This window comes from Pristiophorus japonicus, chromosome 4 (genome assembly GCF_044704955.1).
Source record: "Pristiophorus japonicus isolate sPriJap1 chromosome 4, sPriJap1.hap1, whole genome shotgun sequence".
NCBI lineage: Eukaryota > Metazoa > Chordata > Chondrichthyes > Pristiophoridae > Pristiophorus > Pristiophorus japonicus.
Window position 1 is genome coordinate 252287214 of NC_091980.1, and position 21186 is coordinate 252308399.

The 21186-nt window shown below is 44.5% G+C and overlaps 1 protein-coding gene across 10 annotated transcripts in view; it reads right to left on the minus strand.

The window, feature by feature from the left end:
* Nucleotides 1-21186, minus strand: part of mark3a (MAP/microtubule affinity-regulating kinase 3a) — a 224857-nt gene that overhangs the window by 58083 nt on the left and 145588 nt on the right. For all 10 annotated transcript variants that reach the window (XM_070879326.1, XM_070879329.1, XM_070879322.1 and 7 more), the window contains 2 exons: nucleotides 13342-13412; nucleotides 1720-1776 (listed from right to left, as the gene is read on the minus strand). In XM_070879326.1, coding sequence (XP_070735427.1) covers nucleotides 1720-1776; nucleotides 13342-13412 — 128 coding nt within the window. The remainder of the gene's footprint in view (nucleotides 1-1719; nucleotides 1777-13341; nucleotides 13413-21186) is intronic.

The window sequence follows — 21186 nt, forward strand, 5'->3', positions numbered from 1 at the left end:
GACATGAGAAAAAAATGTTTTACGCAGCGAGTGGCTATGATCTGGACTGCACTGTCTGAAAGGGTGATGGAGGCAGATTCAATCGTGGCTTTCAAAAGGGAATTGGACAAGTACCTGAACGGGAAAAAAATGCAGACTACGGGGAAAGGGTGAGGAAGTGGGAATAGCTGAAGTGCTCTTGCAGAGCGCTAAAATGGGCTCAACAGACCGAATAAGCCTCCTTCTGTGCTGAAACCATTCTATAGAACCATAGAAAAATTACGACACAGAAGGAGGCCATTTGATCCATCGTGTCCGCGCTGGTCCAAAAAGAGCTACCCAGCCTAATCCCGCCTTCCAGCACTAGTCCGTAACCTTGTAGATTACGGTTCTAAGTGCACATCCAAGTACCTTTTAAATGTGATGAGGATTTCTGCCTCTACTACCCTTTCAGGCAGTGAGTTCCAGATTCCTACCACCCTCTGGGTGAAGAAATGTTCCTTCATCTCCCCTCTAATCCTTCTACCAACTACTTTAAATCTATGCCGCTTGGTTATTGACCCCTCTGCTGATTCTATGTCAATTTTAAGTTGAAGGAGGAAGTTACAAATCATAGGAAATTGCATGCAAACTATAATATCTTTCCTTAGTCTACTTAAAGAGAACAGTATTGTACTGGGGAGGGAGGAGATATTTTAACCTAAAATAATTTCACAGGTAATACTGATACAAGGATTGAAAACAGAAAATGTTTCCACCCTGAGGTGAGGTTGCCCCTTCTGTCATATAAAAGCACCGTCAGAGAGATCACGGTCAAATCTCCTGGAGAAAAAATATTGGATAACATCTGACTGATTAGCTTTTTTCTGTATGCCATTGAGCTAAGCGAACATTGCATCGTTCTTAATCTTCGACATTATTTATGGCAATAGAACAAAATTCAAGTTTATGGTGACAAAGAATTTGGGCTTTTGGGTAAGAATCTATTCTTTGTAACAAGTAGGATCTCTAGGATCAACATCACTAGTATTTCACACCTGTCGATGGAAACTCAGAAGTAAGTCAACCCTTTATGGCAGACTTGATAGTACGATACCCAAAACAGGCAGGTTTGCAGTACTCCAGGGCACTGTTGGGATTGATCAGCTAGTGCGGATCACTAATGGAACTTGGAGTCATAGGACTGTCTGAAGGCTGCGAGTTTTCCCACTTAGTTCCAGATAACCTTGCAAGCCAAGAGCTGCTTTTCACTGCTTGTACAGCTCTGATAAGTTGTGCTGGTTAGATGTCAGTAGCACACTTGGGACTCCTTAAGACATGATTCTGCCAACCTTCACCCGATTGGTCTGGTCCTGGGTAAGTGGGAAGTGTCCCTCTAGAGAGAGAGAATCCATACCCCATATTAGGTACAGAAATTCTACAGGTGGGTTAGAATTCTCAGTAGCTTCATTTAGAGGTGGTGGGTTGCTGCACCCAGCAAACATTGCTTTTATCCTTATTACAGGGCTCAAAAAACTCAAAAGGTAGGAAAAAGCTGAAACTTTGACAAAATTTTCCGAGAATTATTATGCACATGAAAAAAAAATTCAATATTATCTTCAAATATAAGTTGAAAGAGAAAAAAAAGAACAGAAAGTTACATTTTATACGTTAAAATACAAAAACTAAGAATAGCATTTTGAGAAATGTTTTCCAACAAACAGATCATTTGTGTGTGAACAAAATACTGGTAGGACCTACCTTAAGATCTCGGTGTACAATTTGCTTTTGATGACAGTACTGCACTGCAGACACTATCTGTTATAAAAGAAAACACCAACAAAGGTTAGTGATACTGGTGTGGTAACCCTGCACAGTCCTTTCACCAATTTATTTAAAAGAAAGCTTCACATCACATGTTTGCATATGACCTTTCTACTTCAAAATCAGTTACCGCTACTGATATTTTGGCAAGTCACACTAAGAACTCTCCTGCTGAGTAGTAGATATTCACATTTCTAAATATATTTTTGAACTGTAGACAATTTATCTTTTAAATTAGTTTCTTTTAGATAAGGGACTGCAATGGATGGAAGCCTTAGGGACTGGAAATGGGAGAAGAGAACCAGAAAAGTACAAACATTACAGAACTAGGATTTCAAAGAAAAAATAACAGAAAAAAACACTTGGGTAAAGGCTAAAAAGGCTACTGTTCCCGAGCAGTAAAGCTCATCTAACACATTATTTAACTATTGAACAGACCATTTTGTGACCTTTAGACCTAGAAAGGATTATATAAAGTGTTCAAATGTATTTTGATATTCTCAGCGGGGTGAGTAAAAGGTCACAGAAGAGCCACAGAGGAAAAACAGGATGCAGAGAATAATCTCAGTCCAGTTCTATCTACACTGAATTTGGCAGAAACAAAGATTCAAGTAAATATTTAGAGAAGTAAAATTAAGTACAATAAGCAAATCAGGGTGTAGATAGAAAATTATACTGCATACAGAGCAAAGGAATTTTACTATGTGATAGTGTAGCACATTGATGTACTAATACTGTGCTAAAGTGACATTCCCAGCAAAGATTTACCGATTAGGGCAATATGGTGGAGGTAGTGGAAAAAAGCCGGATTTTTGAGAAGTTTGCGACTGGGTTTTCGCCGCGATTTGACCCTCTGCGGCAAAACCTCGGTCGCAAAGCCTGGGCGGAATCCTCCGCTCGTTGTTTACAGCGGCAATTGGGACATACCACCGGGTAGAGGAGTGCCGATGTGCAACGCCACGGATTGCGTTACCGTCGGACTTTCGGCTCTCTCCCAACCCGTATGCCACGCCCAAAATACCGACAGGTCAAACCTGTTGGTGCAGCCCTGCCAGCAGCGGTGAGTATGAAAACCTGCAAAAAAGTAAGTTAAAGGTTTTATTTTTTAATTTTTTTTCAGCAATTCAATAGATAGGTGCCTTGTAAATGATTCTGGATTGTTTTTGGGAATCCCCCCCCCACCACCAAAGCCTCTCTTGCAGCGCTCTTGGCCCCGGACTAAATTTGGCGAAACTCACGTTTTTGCGCCATGAATCCTCATGCAACACCCCCGTAAACATAAAACCCGAAAGTTCGGCCCAAAAACAGTAGCGCAGCAGTAACGGTAAGTTTCAAGTATCGCTACCGTTTTCGCCAAAAAAAACCTGAGAGCTGAAAATCCAGCCCAAGATAGGCTACATTATGGATCTCAAAGCCTAAGAAATTGATTTATTCCAACAAGTGATTTATCACTCAGATCTGCACAAATACTGGCATTTTCCTCACAGAAATAACCCCAAACTCCTTTCCTCCACCTCAGACTATTCTTCTCCATCATCCCCTCGGACTTTAAATGCAAGAAACTGATGTACTTTTGTGTCCAAAATTAAAGTCATCCAAATAGCTCCCACTGCCTTTGCTGATAGTCCCACATATTCCCCTTCATCCCCCCTCTCCCTCAACTCCAAATTCTCTTGCTTGCTGTCTATCCAACTGAGTCCTCACCCACCCCATTCTCGGCCATCTACCCAACAAACTCAGCTCATCCATGAAGCCGACTACCTGCTCTTTCACTTCTCTTCAGTCCCAGTTCACAACAACCAAACTTGACTTTCTCAGCCCCATGGTTGCTGATACAGTATCAACTTGTCTCTATCCTCTGGCATTATCCTCCATCTCAAGAAACTCACCCTTCATCTTACCACTTTCTCAAACTACTTCCCAATCTCTAACCTTCCCTTTATTTCCAAATTACTCTATTATGTTGCCATTTTGAAAATATGCTGTCACCCAATAATGCCTCTAAATTTTCTTTGTTGTGAGCGGCCTGGTTTCTTTTAATATGTGGTACATTCCAGATTGCTGCATGGTCCTTCATGCGCGCATCTTAGAGAACACTGCTCCCACCTCTCTGTATTCAAGCTCTTTCAACCTGGATTCTACGCTGCTCAGCACTGATTGCATTGGTCAGTCAAAAACAGCATCCTGTCTGACTGCAACTGTGGCTTTCTGTATCTCTTCTTCCTCTCTGCTGCATTTGATATGGTTGACATTCCATCAACAACCTCTTGTAATTCTATAGTACCAGTCATGCAGAGAAACATCTCAAGGCATGTAACCAGGCAAAATGGATGTTGAACTAGAGAAGGATATATTCGGAGAGGTGACTGGTCAAAGAGGAGGGTTTTAAGGAGGGTCTTGAAGAAAAGAAAAGAGATGAAGGAGTTGAGCGAGGGATTCTAGAGCATGAGGCCCAGCCGACAATGGTAAGACAAAAGCAAGGGGCTGCATAAGAGGCCAGAGTCAGAGGAACAGAGTTTTTGGGGGGTTTGTATGGTTAGAGGAGGTAACATAGAGTGATGGATAAGCGAGGCAGGATACGAACAGCAGAGTTGAACAGGGTGAGCTGAAGTTTATAAAACATGTCGGAGGAGAGGCCGACTAGAAGAAAATTTTAATCTTCGGCTCTGAATGTGACAAAGGCATGGATGAGGGTTTCTGCAGCACATGGACGAAGACAGGGGTGGAAGCAAGCGATGTTAGAGGTGGAAGTAGAGGGTCTTAGCGAGAGAGGATACGGAGATGAATAGGATACCGAGGTTGCAAAGTCTGGTTGAACCCAAGAAAGTGGCCAGGAGGGGGATGAAATTGAAGGGGATGGAATTGAGGTAGCACTATTATAGTTATACCTTGCATTAAAACACTCAAGATAAGTTTACTTTATGCATGGACTTAAACTAATCAAACAAAAGTTTGCACCATCAACTACTATAAAGAATATACACATACAGTGAAATCATGCTATCATTGTACACAACTGTATATTCTAGCCCAGTCTAAACAGCAGCTGCTAACCACATTTGCAGGCAATGGTTAGGGACTGTTACTTAGTCAAATGATATCTTGGAGTAAAAATTTCTACCTTTTGACCTGAGTGTAAGCTGTGAAAGAAACTTTCAACCAGCTGGCATCAACACCTCATGCAAAGCTCTTGCTATTTTCTGTCAGGATGAAGGTCAACATATACATCGGACAGACAGGCAACTTAATACCTCTCGTCATACAAATTGATTATGGACATCCTGAACTGTAAATCTAAAGGGATTCTACTGAGTTTAAGTTATACTGATTGAAACTGGATGCGATCACTTATAGGGCTTTAATTGTAAACTGGATTTTGGCAATAAAATTAAGTGAAACTTAATCTATACCACATTTGTAACAATCATTAAGTGATTTTATATCATCTTTATCCTGTACATTCATATTATACCTTCACATTACAACATTTTTATAAAACTGCAGTCAAATATTTATGTACTATGCCCCCTCCTTTTCACCTGATCTAAAAATCTATAGGTTATAACATATTTAGTATACTGTAATAAATTTTCAACAGACTGGATGACTATGCAGTACCTAAGCCTCGCTCAGGCCAACAGCCCCAGCTTCGAAGCACCGACCACACTCGACCAGCTCCGTTGGGCTGGCCACATTGTCCGCATGCCTGACACGAGACTCCCAAAGCAAGCGCTCTACTCGGAACTCCTACACGGCAAGCGAGCCCCAGCTGGGCAGAGGAGACGTTTTTAGGACACCCTCAAAGCCTCCTTGATAAAATGCAACATCCCCACCGGCACCTGGGAATCCCTGGCTCAAGACCACCTCATGTGGAGGTGGAGCATCTGGGAGGACGCTGAGCACCTCGAGTCTCATCACCAAGAGCATGCAGAAACCAAGCGCAGACAACGGAAGGAGCGTGCAGCAAACCAGACTCCCCACCCACCCTTTCCTTCAACCACTGTCTGTCCCACCTGTGACAGAGACTGTAATTCCTGTATTGGACTGTACAGTCACCTGAGAACTCACTTTTAGAGTGGAAGCAAGTCTTCCTCGATGTCGAGGGACTGCCTATGATGATGATGATGATGATGATGACCTAAGCCACAACCAGTGCTCTGCATGCACTGTTTTTACCTGACGTTCCACCTTCGGTGTTCTTTTCACAGTTACTATTAATGTTAAGGTACAGAATAGAACAGAACTGTCACATTCTTTAATCAGGTGCTCCTGCATTCATATGTCGTAAGGAGAGCAGGTGACCAAAACAATTTCATTAATTTTTTTTTTAAAACCTTTCCAAAAATACAAGAACTGAATCTTAAAAGAACAGCTGATGCTGGAAATCTGAAATATTTTTGTTCTCATAATTAATGTGCAAATAACATTAAATGCAAAGGTCACTAAGCTGGATGTCTAGGGAAATACAGGGTAGGATAAAGAAAAAAAGGGAAGCTTATGATAGATACTGAGGACTAAATACTGCAGAATCTCGAGAGGTGTATAGAAAATCCAAGGGTGAAATTAAAAGGGATATTAGGAAAGCAAAGAGAGAGCATGAATAATTCTTGGGAAGTAAAATCAAGGAAAACCCAAAGATGTTTTATAAATATATTAAGAGCAAGAGGATAACTAAAGAAAGGGTAGGGCCTATTAGAGACCATGAGGGTAATCTGTGTGTGGAGGCAGAAGATGTGGGTATGGTTTTTAATGAATACTTTGTGTCTGTTTTCACAAAAGAGAGGGGAGATGCAGACACTGCTATCGAGGAGGAAGAGTGTGAAATATTAAATGAAATAAGCATAGTGAGAAAGGAGGTATTAAGGGGTTTAGCAGCTTTGAAAGTGGTTAAGTCCCCAGGCCCAGATGAAATGTATCCCAGGCTGTTCAGCGAAGCAAAAGAGGAAATAGCAGAGGTTTTGACCATTATTTTCCAATCCTCTCTGGCTTCAGGTGTGGTGCCAGATCACTGGAGGACTGCTAATGTGGTACCTTTGTTTAAGAAGGGAGAAAAGGATAGACTGAGTAATTACAGGCCAGTCAGCCTAACCTCAGTGATGGGAAAATTACTGGAAAAAATCCTGAAGGACAGGATAAGTCTACATTTAGAAAGACACTTATTAATAAGGGACAGTCAGCACAGATTTGTTAAGGGAAGATCATGTCTGACTGACTTGTTTGAATTTTGAGAGGAGATTACCAAGAGGGTAGATGAGGGCAATGCATAAGATGTAGTGTATATGGATTTTAGCAAAGCTTTTGATAAGGTCCCACATGACAGACTGGTCATGAAAGTAAAAGCCCATGGGATCCAAAATTGGCTCAGAGGTAGGAAGCAAAGGATAATGGTTGATGTGTGTTTTTGTGACTGGCAGAATGTTTCCTGTGGGATTACAGAAACATAGGGCCCAAGTTTCGAGCCGCGCCTAGAACGGCGCAGTCCCGACCTGGACGCCCGTTTTTCGCGCCACAAAGTGCGCCTAAAAAAACCCTCCAGATTCTCCACCTCCCTGCAGGTCCTCTGTTCCTCGGCGCAGCACAGCAGGAGCTGTAGGAGGCGGAGCCAGGTCCCTGCGCCGAAAACAGTGCCGGGACCTCTGCACATGCACGCTACAGTGGGTGCGCAAGTGCAGTAGCTCCAGGCGCCCGAAACTGTGTGGGAGGGGCCCGAAGCACGCAGCCCCTAGCCCTGGCCGAATAGCCTCACTGGGGTTGCGTGAATAAGGCTCTTCCCACGGCCAGCTCCTGCTTCCTCCCGACCCGACTCCCGCTTCCCGCCTCCGGACCGGACCCGACACCCACCCGCCCCCCCCCTCCCGCCTCCGGACCCAACACTCGCCGCCCCCCCCCCCCGACCCGACACACGCGCCCACCCCTCCCCGCCCCCGGACCCGACACTCGCCCTCCCCCCCCCGGACTGGATCCGACCTGACCTCCTTCCCCCCGACCTGACCTCCCTCTCCCTCCCTCCCTCCCCCCGACCCGAACCGAACTCCCTCCCACCATCCCCCCGACCCGACCCAATGCCACCTACCTGTAAATCTGGTGCTGGGGACGGGCCCTGCCCGAAGTCTCGGGCCTGGCCCGTTCAGCCTCCCTCCCCCTTCTCCCCCACCCCCCCCAATCTCCTTCCCCCCCCAAATCTTCTTCCCCCCCCCCCGCCAATCCCCTCTTTCCCCCCCATCTCTCCCCCTCCCTTCTTCCCCATCTCCCCATCCCTCCCCCTTCTTCCCCCATCCCTCCCCCTTCTTCCCCCCATCCCTCCCTCTGCTCCCCCCATCCCCCTCCCCTCGCTGTCAGAAACACAGACACTGACAGACAGAGAATGAGAGACACACAGACAGAGAGATAGAGACACTGACAGAGACACACTGAGGGGGGCATCCCAGCACGCTGTTGGAGGGCTCCCGGTGCTGCAGTCGGTAAGTAGAAAATGTTTTATTTATTGATTTAAAAAAAATATATTTCTTATTAATTTTTTTTGGTTGATTTATTGGTTGATTTATTGATGTATTTATCATTTATTATTGATGATGGCTCTTTATTTGTAAAACTGAAGTGTTTAATGTTTGTAAACTTCCCTTTAAACCCCCCCCCAACCATTCCCTACGCCTGATTTGTAACCTACGCCTGATTTTCTAAAGTGTGGACAAGGTTTTTTCGAGCGTACAAAAATCTTCACTTACTCCATTCTAAGTTAGTTTGGAGTAAGTTTTCACTCAAGAAACTTTGAAATCAGGCGTAAGTGGCCGGACACGCCCACTTTTGAAAAAAAAATTCTGTTCCAAAGTGAAACTGTTCTAACTGACTAGAACTGGAGCAAACTAAATGTGGAGAATTCCGATTTCTAAGATACTCCGTTCTACACCAGTTGCTCCTAAAAATCAGGAGCAAATCATGTGGAAACTTGGGGCCATAGAAAATAGGTGCAGGAGTAGGCCATTCGGCCCGTCGAGCCTGCACCACCATTCAATAAGATCATGGCTGATCGTTCGCCTCTTTCCTGCTTTCTCGCCATACCCCTTGATCCCTTTAGCCATAATATATCCAATGAACTGGCATCAACAACTCTCTGCGGTAGGGAATTCCACAGGTTAACAACTCTGAGTGAAGAAGTTTCTCCTCAGCTCAGTCCTAAATGGCTTACCCCTTATCCTTAGACTATGTCCCCTGGTTCTGGACTTCCCCAACATCGGGAACATTCTTCCTGCATCTAACCTGTCCAGTCCCGCCAGAATTGTATATGTTTCTATGAGATTCCCTCTCATCCTTCTAAACTCCAATGAATACAGGCCCAGTCGATCTAGTCTCGCCTCACATGTCAGTCCTGCCATCCCGGGAATCAGTCTGGTGAACCTTCGCTGCACTCCCTCAATAGCAAGAACGTCCTTCCTCAGATTAGGAGACCAAAACTGAACACAATATTCCAGTTGAGGCCTCAACAAGGCCCTGTATAACTGCAGTAAGACCTCCCTGCTCAGATACTCAAATCCCCTAGCTATGAAGGCCAACATACCATTTGCCTTCTTCACTGCCTGCTGTACCTGCATGCCACCTTTCAATGACTGATGTACCATGACACCCAGGTCTCGTTGCACCTCCCCTTTTCCTAATCTGCCGCCATTCAGATAATATTCTGCCTTCGTGTTTTTGCTCCCAAAGTGGATAACCTCACATTTATCCACATTATACTGCATCTGCCATGCATTTGTCCACTCACCTAACCTATCCAAGTCACCCTGTAGCCTCTTAGCGTCCTCCTCACAGCTCACACCACCACCCAGCGTAGTGTCATCTGCAAACTTGGAGATATTACACTCAATTCCTTTATCTAAATCATTAATGCATTTGTAAATAGCTGAGCCCTGCGGCACCCCACTAGTCACTGCTTGCCATTCTGAAAACTGAAAAGGACCCGTTTATCCCGACTCTCTGCTTCCTGTCTGCCAACCAGTTCTCTATCCACGTCAGTACATTACCCCCAATACCATGTACTTTAATTTTGCACACCAATCTCTTGTGTGGGACCTTGTCAAAAGCCTTTTGTAAGTCCAAAGACACCACATCCACTGGTTCTCCCTTGTCCACTCTGCTAGTTACATCCTCAAAAAATTCTAGAAGATTTGTTGAGGATGATTTCTCTTTCATAAATCCATGCTGACTTGGACCGATCCTGTCACCGCTTTCCAAATGCACTGCTATTTCATCTTTAATAATTGATTCCAACATTTTTCCTACCACTGACATCAGGCTAACTGGTCTATAATTACCTGTTTTCTCTTTCCCTCCTTTCTTAAAAAGTGGTGTTACATTAGCCACCCTCCAGTCCATAGGAACTGATCCAGAGTCAATAGACTGTTGGAAAATGATCGCCAATGCATCCACTATTTCTAGGGCCACTTCCTTAAGTACTCTGGGATGCAGACTGTCAGGCCCCGGGGAATTATCGGCCTTCAATTCCATCAATTTCCCTAACACAATTTCCCGCCTAATAAGGATTTCCTTCAGTTCCTCCTTCTCACTAGATCCTTGGTCCCCTAGTATTTCCGGAAGGTTATTTGTGTCTTCCTTCGTGAAGACAGAACCAAAGTATTTGTTCAATTGGTCTGCCATTTCTTTGTTCCCCATTTATAAATTCATCTGAATCTGACTGCAAGGGACCTACGTTTGTCTTCACTAATCTTTTTCTCTTTACAAATCTATCGAAGCTTTTGCAGTCAGCTTTTATGTTCCCAGCAAGCTTCCTCTCATACTCTATTTTCTCCCTCCTAATTAAAATCTTTGCCCTCCTCTGCTGAATTATAAAATTCTTCTAGTCCTCAGGTTTGGTGCTTTGCCTGGCCAATTTATATGTCTCTGCCTTGAATTTAACACTATCCTTAATTTCCCTTGTTAGCCACGGTTGAGCCACCTTCCCCGTTTTATTTTTATTTTTACTCCAAACAGGGATGTACAATTGTTGAAGTTCATCCATGTGATCTCTAAATGTTTGCCATTGCCTATCTACCATCAACCCTTTAAGTATCACTCACCAGTATATTCTAGCCAATTCACATCTCATACCATCGAAGTTACCTTTCCTTAAGTTCAGGACCCTAGTCTCTGAATTAACTGTGTCACACTCCATCTTAATGAAGAATTCTACCATATTATGGTCACTCTTCCGCAAGTGGCCTTGCACAACAAGATTGCTAATTAGTCCTTTCTTATTACACATCACCCAGTCTAGGATGGCCAGCCCTCTATTTGGTTCCTCGACATATTGGTCTAGAAAACTATCACTAATACACTCCAGGAAATCCTCCTCCACCGCATTGCTACCAGTTTGGTTAGCCCAATCAATATGTAGATTAAAGTCACCCATGATAACTGCTGTACCTTTATTGCACGCTTCTCTAATTTCTTGTTTGATGTTGTCCCCAACCTCACTACTACTGTTTGGTGGTCTGTACACAACTCCCACTAGCGTTTTCTGCCCTTTGGTATTCCGTAGCTCCACCCATACCGATTCCACATCATCTAAGCTAATGTACTTCCTTACTATTGCATTAATTTCCTCTTTAACCAGAAAAACCACCCCACCTCCTTTTCCTTTCTGTCCATCCTTCCTGAATGTTGAATACCCCTGGATGTTGAGTTCCGAGCCTCGGTCACCCTGATGCCAATTATATCATATTCGTTACTTGCTGCCTGCGCAGTTAATTCGTTCACCTTATTACGAATACTCCTCGCATTGAGGCACAGAGCCTTCAGACTTGTCTTTTTAACATATTTTGCCCCTTTAGAATTTTGCTGTAATGTGGCACTTTTTGCTTTTTGCCTTGGGTTTCTCTGCCCTTCACTTTTACTTTCCTTCTTTCTATCTTTTGCTTCTGCCGTCATTCTACTTCCCTGTCTCCCTGCATAGGTTCCCATTCCCCTGCCATATTAGTTTAAACCCACCCCAACAGCACTAGCAAACAGTCGCCCTAGGACATTGGTTAGGGTTAGGGTTAGGGCCGAGGTGCAGGGCTCAGTACTAGGTCCCTTGCTTTTTGTGGTACACATCAATGATCTAGACTTGAATAGTGGGGGTGTGATTAAGAAGTTTGCAGATGATACTAAAATCGGCCGTGTGGTTGATAATGAAGAAGAAAGCTGTAGACTGCAGGAAGATATTAATCAACTGGTCAGGTGGGAAAATAGAATTTAATCCTGAGAAGTGTGAGTTAATGCACTTGGGGAGGGCTAACAAGGAAAGGAAATACACATTAAATGGTAGGACATTGAGAAATGTAGAGAAAAAAAGGGACCTGGGAGTGCATGTCCACAGAACCCTGAAGGTAGCAGGCCAGATAAATAAAAGTTGGTTAAGAAGGCACACAGAATGTTTGTCTTTATTAGCTGAGGCATATAATATAAGAGCAGGTGGGTTACGCTTGAACTGTATAAAACACTGGTTAAGCCACAGCTGGAGTACTGTGTGCAGTTCTGGTCACCGCATTACAGGAAGGACGTGATTGCATTGGAGAGGGTACAGAGGAGATTTACGAGGATGTTGCCAGGAGTGGATAATCTTAGCTGCGAGGACAGATTGTATAGACTGGGTTTGTTTTCCTTGGAACAGGAGGCTGAGGGGAGACCTCATTGAGGTGTATAAAATTATGAGGGACCTAGGTATAGTGGATAGAAAGGGCCTATTTCCCATAGCAGAGGGGTCAACAACTAGGGGGCATAAATTTAACGTAATTGGTAGAAGGTTTAGAGGGGATTTGAGGGGACATTTCTTCACCCACAGGGTCGTGGGGGTCTGAAACTCACTGCCTGAAAGGGTGGTAGAGGCCGAAACCCTCACCACATTTAAAAAGTACTTGGATGTGCACTTGAAGTGCCGTAACCTGCAGGGTTACGGACCTAGAGCTGGAAAGTGGGATTAGGCTGGATAGCCTCTTGTTGGCCGGCACGGACACAATAGGTCGAAATGGCCTCCTTCCATGCTGTTAACGTCTATGATTCTATGTATCTCATAAATACTAGCTCAGTGATTAACTGTTGCAGAATCTGTCGTCTATAGAATATTTTATTCTATGTTCTATATCAGAATTACTAAGAAATATCTTCTTTTCTGCAAGATAGGAAATCTCTGCTCATCTTACAATTCTCGAGTGAAATAAAAAAATGGCAATCAACTTCAATATATTTTTACTTGCTGATAATATGCCAAAAATTGAGCATCAAATTAAAGGATATGTACCACCAATTTTCTGCCTGCACTTAAAATGCACTTTTGCAGCTTTAATTTTGAGCAAATACACTACTTTGCTAAATGCATCTTTTAGGTGTACTCAGAACTCAGCTGGTGACCTAAATATTGAAATCTAGATCAAAAGCTAAAGGTAAGCAGCATATTTATTGTTTCTTTGTTCATATACCTCTCTCATATTTATTAACCAGAATTTATTAAAATCCATTCAAACTAATTTTTAGTTTTATCATTCAATTTTCTCCATCAACATCCAAGATGTATGTAGGAGTATATACCTGTCTGAATTTAGCTCTTGCCTCCTTTTCCTTCATTCTTCCATGAGCAACCAAGTAATCAAATACCTCTCCTGCAAATAAAAAATAGTTCAAGCAATTAAAGTGACAAACAATTAACAATTTTAAGAATTATGTTATTTTAACAATGAAAATAATACATTTTCAGACTGTGATAGACCTTTGTAGCACAGTTTTGAAAAATTCACAGCTGGTCTGGCTACTTAAATCAAGAGATAGGGTGTGTCTTTAATCCTTATAACGGGGATCTCCAGGGAATTTTGTGAAGACTGGACTGTTTTCAGACTGGAAAATTTCAGCTCAATATTTGTTACAGTAATGTTGCTCATATCAGGAGCTGTTTATTACTAGGTTATATATTCATAAATTTAACAACTAGAAGGAGGACAAGGGCAGCAGGCACATGGGAACACTATCACTTCCAAGTTCTACTTCAAGTCACACACCATCTTGACTTGGACATATTTTGCTAGATATATTTTGTTGTTCCTTCATCGTTGCTGGATTAAAATCCTGGAACTTCCTACCTAACAGCACAGAGAGAGATTACCTTCACCACATGGACTGCAGCGGTTCAAGAAGACAACTCACCACCACCATCTCAAGGGCAACTATGGATGGGCAATGAAATCCTGGCCTTGCTAATGACCCCCAGATCCCAAAAATGAAATAAAAATAAAATAATTTGGTTTGCCATTTGATCTATTATTTTCTATTTCTTAAATCATTATCTACTGTATCATTTAATTCCATGAAATTATACCTTTTTAAAAATATATAAAAGTTATACTTCAGCCTCAGGTTCCATTGATCAAGCTTCTATTTTAGGGATGGAAATAATTTAAGAGCTCTTTCCAATTGGCTGAAATCCAATTTAATGTTTTTTTCTTTCATCCAACCAATGTTGGCCTTATTGCAGTTTGACTTACTCATGCTAGATTCAACAGACCTTTATATATTTTGCGAGGGAGGTAAAGAAAAGATACCCAAAAGGAAGTGCCCCTGTTCAACAAGCTAACTTACTGGTGCACTCCAAGGGTTAAAGGCCTACTCCCTCATAAGAGACGCGTGATCCTCTTCTATTTCACAACAAGCCTCAGCCTTTTATAGCCGAGGCAGCCTAAAAGGGAACTGAGCCTTCACAGGAAGAAATTAAGATAATTTTAAACATGAAGGGTAAACTTCAGAGAATATGAAAGACCATCCTAAGGATAATTCTCTCTCAATTGCTGATCTGCTTCATACATTACCATTTGAAAAAATCCTAAGCTAGAATGTGCAGACTTTGAAGCCTGGTCTGAGAAAGATTGAAGACAAGTTTCAATTCAATCAGAATGTCATCTCAACAGAACAAGATGGTAAATGAGAAGTGCCCCGGTGTTGGTATTAGAGTGATATTGATAACTTCAGACATCAATTCAATGACGAGAAAATACAAAAATTGAGGCCACTACTTTAGAAAGACCACCAAAAGGCCTTGAACAGCTTTCTTATATTGCAACAATAGTAAGATTTGTACCAAGAACAGGAGAAAACCAAGGTTAGTATATGGCATGGTACATGGAACAGTGTGGATACTCTATTGAGATTGAAGTTAAGGCACAGAGTAGAGTGGTAAGCTGTGCTATACCTGACCTGGAAGTGTTCAATGCTGAATTAGTAAAGTGTTGTGTTCATCAGTGTTGACATGCTTACCTTTGATGACCATAAAAACTCACTAAGAAGAAGCATCAGTTGGTTAATGCAACAGATATTAGGTAAAATGTCATGTTAACATCAACCTGCATATACATATCGCATTCAACACAGAAAAATGTCCCAAAGTGCTTCATAGAGGAAATCAGGGGAAAAAATGGGCACAAAGCCAAACAGAGATGTGAGGTAACCAAAAGCTTGGTCAAAAAGGTGGGTTTTAAGGAGGGACTTAAAGGAGGATAGAGGGTGGAGATACGTAGGAGTTTAGGGAGAAAATTCCAGTGTGTGGATTCAAGCTGGCTAAAGTCATGGTTGCCAATGGTAGGGGTACAGGGAGGCTGATACACAGGAGGTCAGAGTAGGAAGAATGGAAAATCCGAGGGGGAGTTGTACAGCTGTATGCAGTTACAGAGACAGAGAGATGCAAGGCCATGAAGAGATTTAAACACAGGATACACATTTTAAATTGGAGGTGTTGGAGGACAAGCAACCAATGTTGGTAAGTAAGGACAAGAGTGGTGGTTGAGCAGGATTGGTGCATAGGATATGGCACCAGAATTTTAAATAAGCTGAAGTTTATGAAGCATGGGAGACTGATTAGGAGAGCATTGAAATAGTTGAGTCTGGAGGTGAAAATGGCTTGGATGAGAGTTTCAGCAGCAGATGGGACTGAGGCAGGGGTGGAGGCAGGCGATGTTAGAGGTGGAAGTAGGAAGATGGAATGGATATGAGGTCTGAAGCTCAGCTTAGAGTCGATTAGGACATTGAGGATGTGAACAGTCCGGTTTAACCTGCGAAACTGGCCGGAGAGGAGGATGGAATCAGTGGCAAGAGTACTGAGTTTGTGGCAGGGTCGAAGATGATGTTTAACTGGAGGAAACTGCAGTGCATCGAAGACTGTAGGTTGGACAAAAGACCAAAAAGCACAGAGGCAGTGGAGGGGTTGAGAGAAGTGGTGAGGAGATAGTGCTGGGTGTCTTCAAAGTATATGTGGAAGCTGACCATATGTCTGCAGATGATATCACCTAGGGGCAGCAAGTAGGTGAGGAAGAGAAATGGGCCAAGGATGGATCCTTGAAACGCTCCAGTTAATGGTGTGAGGTCTGGAAGATAAACCATTGCTGGAGATGCTCTGCTATGATTGTATATAGTAATGAAAGTCAAAGATAGAGCTGAGTGGTACAATGAGTTGGAAACATTGGGCTCCATTTTCCTCTTTGCCGATTTTTGGTGCCCAAGAGGATGCACGGCCATTTTTTTGGTGCCCGTTTGCACTGAGAAAAAAAAAGAAGAAAAAAATCATGACTTTCGCCAAAGAATTATTTGAATTTGGAGTAGCGCTCTCTGAAGTTAGTCGGAGGGTAGGGGGGGGAAAAAGAGAGCTTCAAGTCTGCGCGAAAAACTCTGGGCATGCGCGAAAACATAGAAACATAGAAAATAGGTGCAGGAGTAGGCCATTCGGCCCTTCTAGCCTGCACCGCCATTCAATGAGTTCATGGCTGAACATTCAACTTCAGTACCCCATTCCTGCTTTCTCGCCATACCCCTTGATCCCCCTAGCAGTAAGGACCTCATCTAACTCCTTTTTGAATATATTTAGTGAATTGGCCTCAACAACTTTCTGTGGTAGAGAATTCCACAGGTTCACCACTCTCTGGGTGAAGAAGTTCCTCCGCATCTCGGTCCTAAATGGCTTACCCCTTATCCTTAGACTGTGACCCCTGGTTCTGGACTTCCCCAACATTGGGAACATTCTTCCTGCATCTAACCTGTCTAACCCCGTCAGAATTTTATATGTTTCTATGAGGTCCCCTCTCATTCTTCTGAACTCCAGTGAATACAAGCCCAGTTGATCCAGTCTTTCTTGATAGGTCAGTCCCGCCATCCCGGGAATCAGTCTGGTGAACCTTCGCTGCACTCCCTCAATAGCAAGAATGTCCTTCCTCAGGTTAGGAGACCAAAACTGTACACAATACTCCAGGTGTGGCCTCACCAAGGCCCTGTACAACTGTAGCAACACCTCCCTGCCCCTGTACTCAAATCCCCTTGCTATGAAGGCCAACATGCCATTTGCTTTCTTAACCGCCTGCTGCACCTACATGCCAACCTTCAATGACTGATGTACCATGACACCCAGGTCTCTTTGCACCTCCCCTTTTCCTAATCTGTCACCATTCAGATAATAGTCTGTCTCTCTGTTTTTACCACCAAAGTGGATAACCTCACATTTATCCACATTATACTTCATCTGCCATGCATTTGCCCACTCACCTAACCTATCCAAGTCGCTCTGCAGCCTCACAGCATCCTCCTCGCAGCTCACACTGCCACCCAACTTAGTGTCATCCGCAAATTTGGAGATACTACATTTAATCCCCTCATCTAAATCATTAATGTACAGTGTAAACAGCTGGGGCCCCAGCACAGAACCTTGCGGTACCCCACTAGTCACTGCCTGCCATTCTGAAAAGTACCCATTTACTCCTACTCTTTGCTTCCTGTCTGACAACCAGTTCTCAATCCATGTCAGTACACTACCCCCAATCCCATGTGCTCTAACTTTGCACATCAATCTCTTGTGTGGGACCTTGTCGAACGCCTTCTGAAAGTCCAAATATACCACATCAACTGGTTCTCCCTTATCCACTCTACTGGAAACATCCTCAAAAAATTCCAGAAGATTTGTCAAGCATGATTTCCCTTTCACAAATCCATGCTGACTTGGACCTATCATGTCACCTCTTTCCAAATGCACTGCTATGACATCCTTAATAATTGATTCCATCATTTTACCCACTACCGATGTCAGGCTGACCGGTCTATAATTCCCTGTTTTCTCTCTCCCTCCTTTTTTAAAAAGTGGGGTTACATTGGCTACCCTCCACTCCATAGGAACTCCATAGAAAAGCTGAAGTTGTCAGGGCAACCAGAGACGCTGAAGCAAGCTGAAGCCCGCTCCTGTCTTTGATTCATAATGACATTCACACTGAGGGATTAGCGACTGTAAGACAACTTTTACCAAGACATAGGGCTAGACTTTCGCCTTCATTTGCGGCGGTACAGTTGCTGTTTGATGAAAAACCGCCCGGCGAAAGTTTCCTCTTTATTTTATTTTTTTTTAAAAAGAGTTCCGCCCACATTTTGAAAAGACCGCCGGGGAGCAAACCGCCCACATGCATCTGCGTGCACCGCCAAGATCTAAGTTTTGCCTCAATGAGGACCCATACACACCGCCGAGGAAACCGCCCACAAAAAGCTGCCTGAAACAGGGCGGCAGGTGAGTACCCTGCAAAGAAAGGCAAGTTAAAGGTTTTTTATAATTATTTTTTAAATTCTAAAATGGCAATTATGTTAAAAAGTGTCTTGAGAATGTTTGCTAACTTTTTATTTTTTGTTTAAGTGAAAAAATAATTTTTGACTTTTCCCCTCTCCCTAGACCCAACCGCAGCCTCGGACTAAATTTTAAGTACTTACCATTCATTCTGGTAAGAACTGCCCGTTTCAGCTAGTTTCGCCTTTAACCGCCAAGAATCTTGGTGGAAGATCCATTTTCTCGCCGGGCGATATTTTTTATCTTAATTATGGAAATTTTCACCAGCGTTAGTTACAGAATATTAGCGGTGTTTCTGGGCGGCAATCGGGCGGTGAGGGACTTTAGGGAAAGTCTAGCCCATAGACATTATCAGCAGTTGATCACTGCTGTATTCTGCACCCTAAAATGCCTGCTCATTTCTATATTATACAATCCAGCATTTAAAGTGAAATCAGTTGGACCTGCTGCAATCCCGGACCCCCGAAGGACCTCTCCCCCACTGCAATCTCGGACCCCCGAAGGACCTCTCCCCCACTGCAATCTCAGACCCCCAAAGGATCTCTCACCCCGCTGGACCCGCTGCAATCCCGGACCCCCGAAGGACCTCTCCCCCACTGCAATCCCGGACCCCCGAAGGACTCTTTTCCCCCCCCCCCCCACTGCTGCAATCCCGGGCCCCCGAAGGACCTCTCCCCCGCTGCAATCCCGGACCCCCGAAGGACCTCTCCCTCCGCTGGACCCGCTGCAATCCCGGGCCCCCGAAGGACCTCTCCCCCGCTACAATACCGGGCCCCCGAAGGACCTCTCCCCTCCGCTGGGCCAGTGTCCACCGCTCCACACCCCCGAATCCGCTGCAATCCCCGGCCAAATGCCCCTCCAGCTTCAGAACTTCAACTCGCAGGGGGACCGTTCGGCTGGGATTGCAGCGGGGGAAGCAGTCCTTACGGCCCAGAAATCATTTTCCCTTGCTCCCTTGGTGGAGCTGGTGTTGGAGACGGAGGAGGATGCACCAAGCTCCACGTGGGACAGCTGGAACATCCTCTACCACCACGGAATCTATATTCATGGGATTCCCCCATGGGTCCTCTGTATCTGCTGAAAGCTGTGTGCAGCAAGACTCCCCCCGTGTTGCAGCCCCTTTGCCGCATCGACTGAGGTTGGTGCAGGAAAAGTCGGTTGCTGTAGGCGTGTACCAGGACATGTGCGTCTGTCACAGGCCAGTGTCAACATAGGTCGAGAGCTGCTCACGGCCATGACTACAATAGTCACTAACATTGCGGCTCGATCAGAGCGGCAATCGGAGGAAAGGTTTTGTATGATCGCCGCGATGGAGCGAACCGCCGAAGCCATGCAGCAATCGACAGGATCGAGGCATGGCGCGGAACCCCCACGTGCCATAGTAGTCAGGTCGACAGCATCCAAGGGTGGGGAGCTGACACCATCTCTCAGCTCTGAAGCCTCGCCCTCCACATCGCGAGCTTCTCCCGAGACCTCAGAGTTATTGTGCCTGCAATATCTCTCTCTCCATCACCAACCCCCTCCCCCCACCAAGCGACAACAACAGCACTTGGGGTGAAGTGCTGGACGCCAGTTTGCTATATACCCAGGGAGGTCCATGCCCACGAGCACTGAGAAAGGGAAGGGCTGTAGTAAGAAAGGGGGGGGCGGGAGGGGAAATAATCCCACGGGTGGTGTACCACGCGGCCGCGGAAGGGACCAAGGGCGTGGAAAGGGTTTGTTATTAAAGTTATAAAACTTTTTTAAAGTTGCTGTTAAAGTTCTTATTAAAGTTGTAAAAACAGTTGTTAATTTTTTCAAAGTTTGGAAATTGTTGTATATTTTTAAAATGTTTAGATAAATGTTTGAATTGTATTTAACCACTCTTGTACAGTGTCAAACTTTTGGGGTAACAGTCATGAGGGTCCCAAAATGCAGCTCTCCGCATTCAAGCAAGTGTTCATTTATGAGCTGCTGACGTAACAATTTTGCAGTGGCATACGCTCACTGTGCCCTCCGCCTTGGTGTTGGGGGTGGTGCCATGGGTTCATCTGCAAGCTTGTCAACCTCCTGCCCCTCATTGTCCTCCTCTTCCTCCTCCGTCGGTCCCGCAGTTCCCTGTGGCAATTCCTGTCTCCGCATGATTGCTATATTATGCAACGTGCAGCACACCACTGTGAATCTAGCAACCTGCTCAGGGTAGTACTGCAGCCTGCCACCCGAGTGGTCCAAACATCGAAAGCACTGCTTCAGCACTCCAATTATGTTACGTGTGGCTTTATTCTATTGTTGCTCGGGTTCTGTGTGAGAGTTCCGCGGGGGGGTGGGGGGCGGGTGTCAAGAGCCAGGTAGCGAGGCTGAATCCTTTGTTGCCCAGCATCCAGCATTTACCTTGTAGCTCAGACTTCAACAGGTCAAACACAGTGCTCTCCCGCAAGATATGCGCATCATGAATGTTCCCTGGAAAATTGGCATTCACTGCCATTATCCGCTGTGTATGATCGATACTAGCTGCACGTTAAGGAGTGAAATCCCTTACAGTTTCGGTACAACTCCGCCTCCTGTAATGGTGTTCGCAAGGCAATATGGGTACAGTCAATAGCACCCTGCACCTTGGGGAAGCCGGCAATGCGTGCAAATCCCAAAGCCCTGTTACTCTGAGCCTCCCTCGTCACTGGGAAGTTTATAAATTCCATCTGGTGTGCATACAGTGCTTCAGTTACCTGTCGAATGCACCGATGAATAGTGTACTGAGAAATAGCGCATATGTCCCCAGCTGATGATTGAAAAGACCCACATGCATAAAAGGAAAGTGTCAGAGT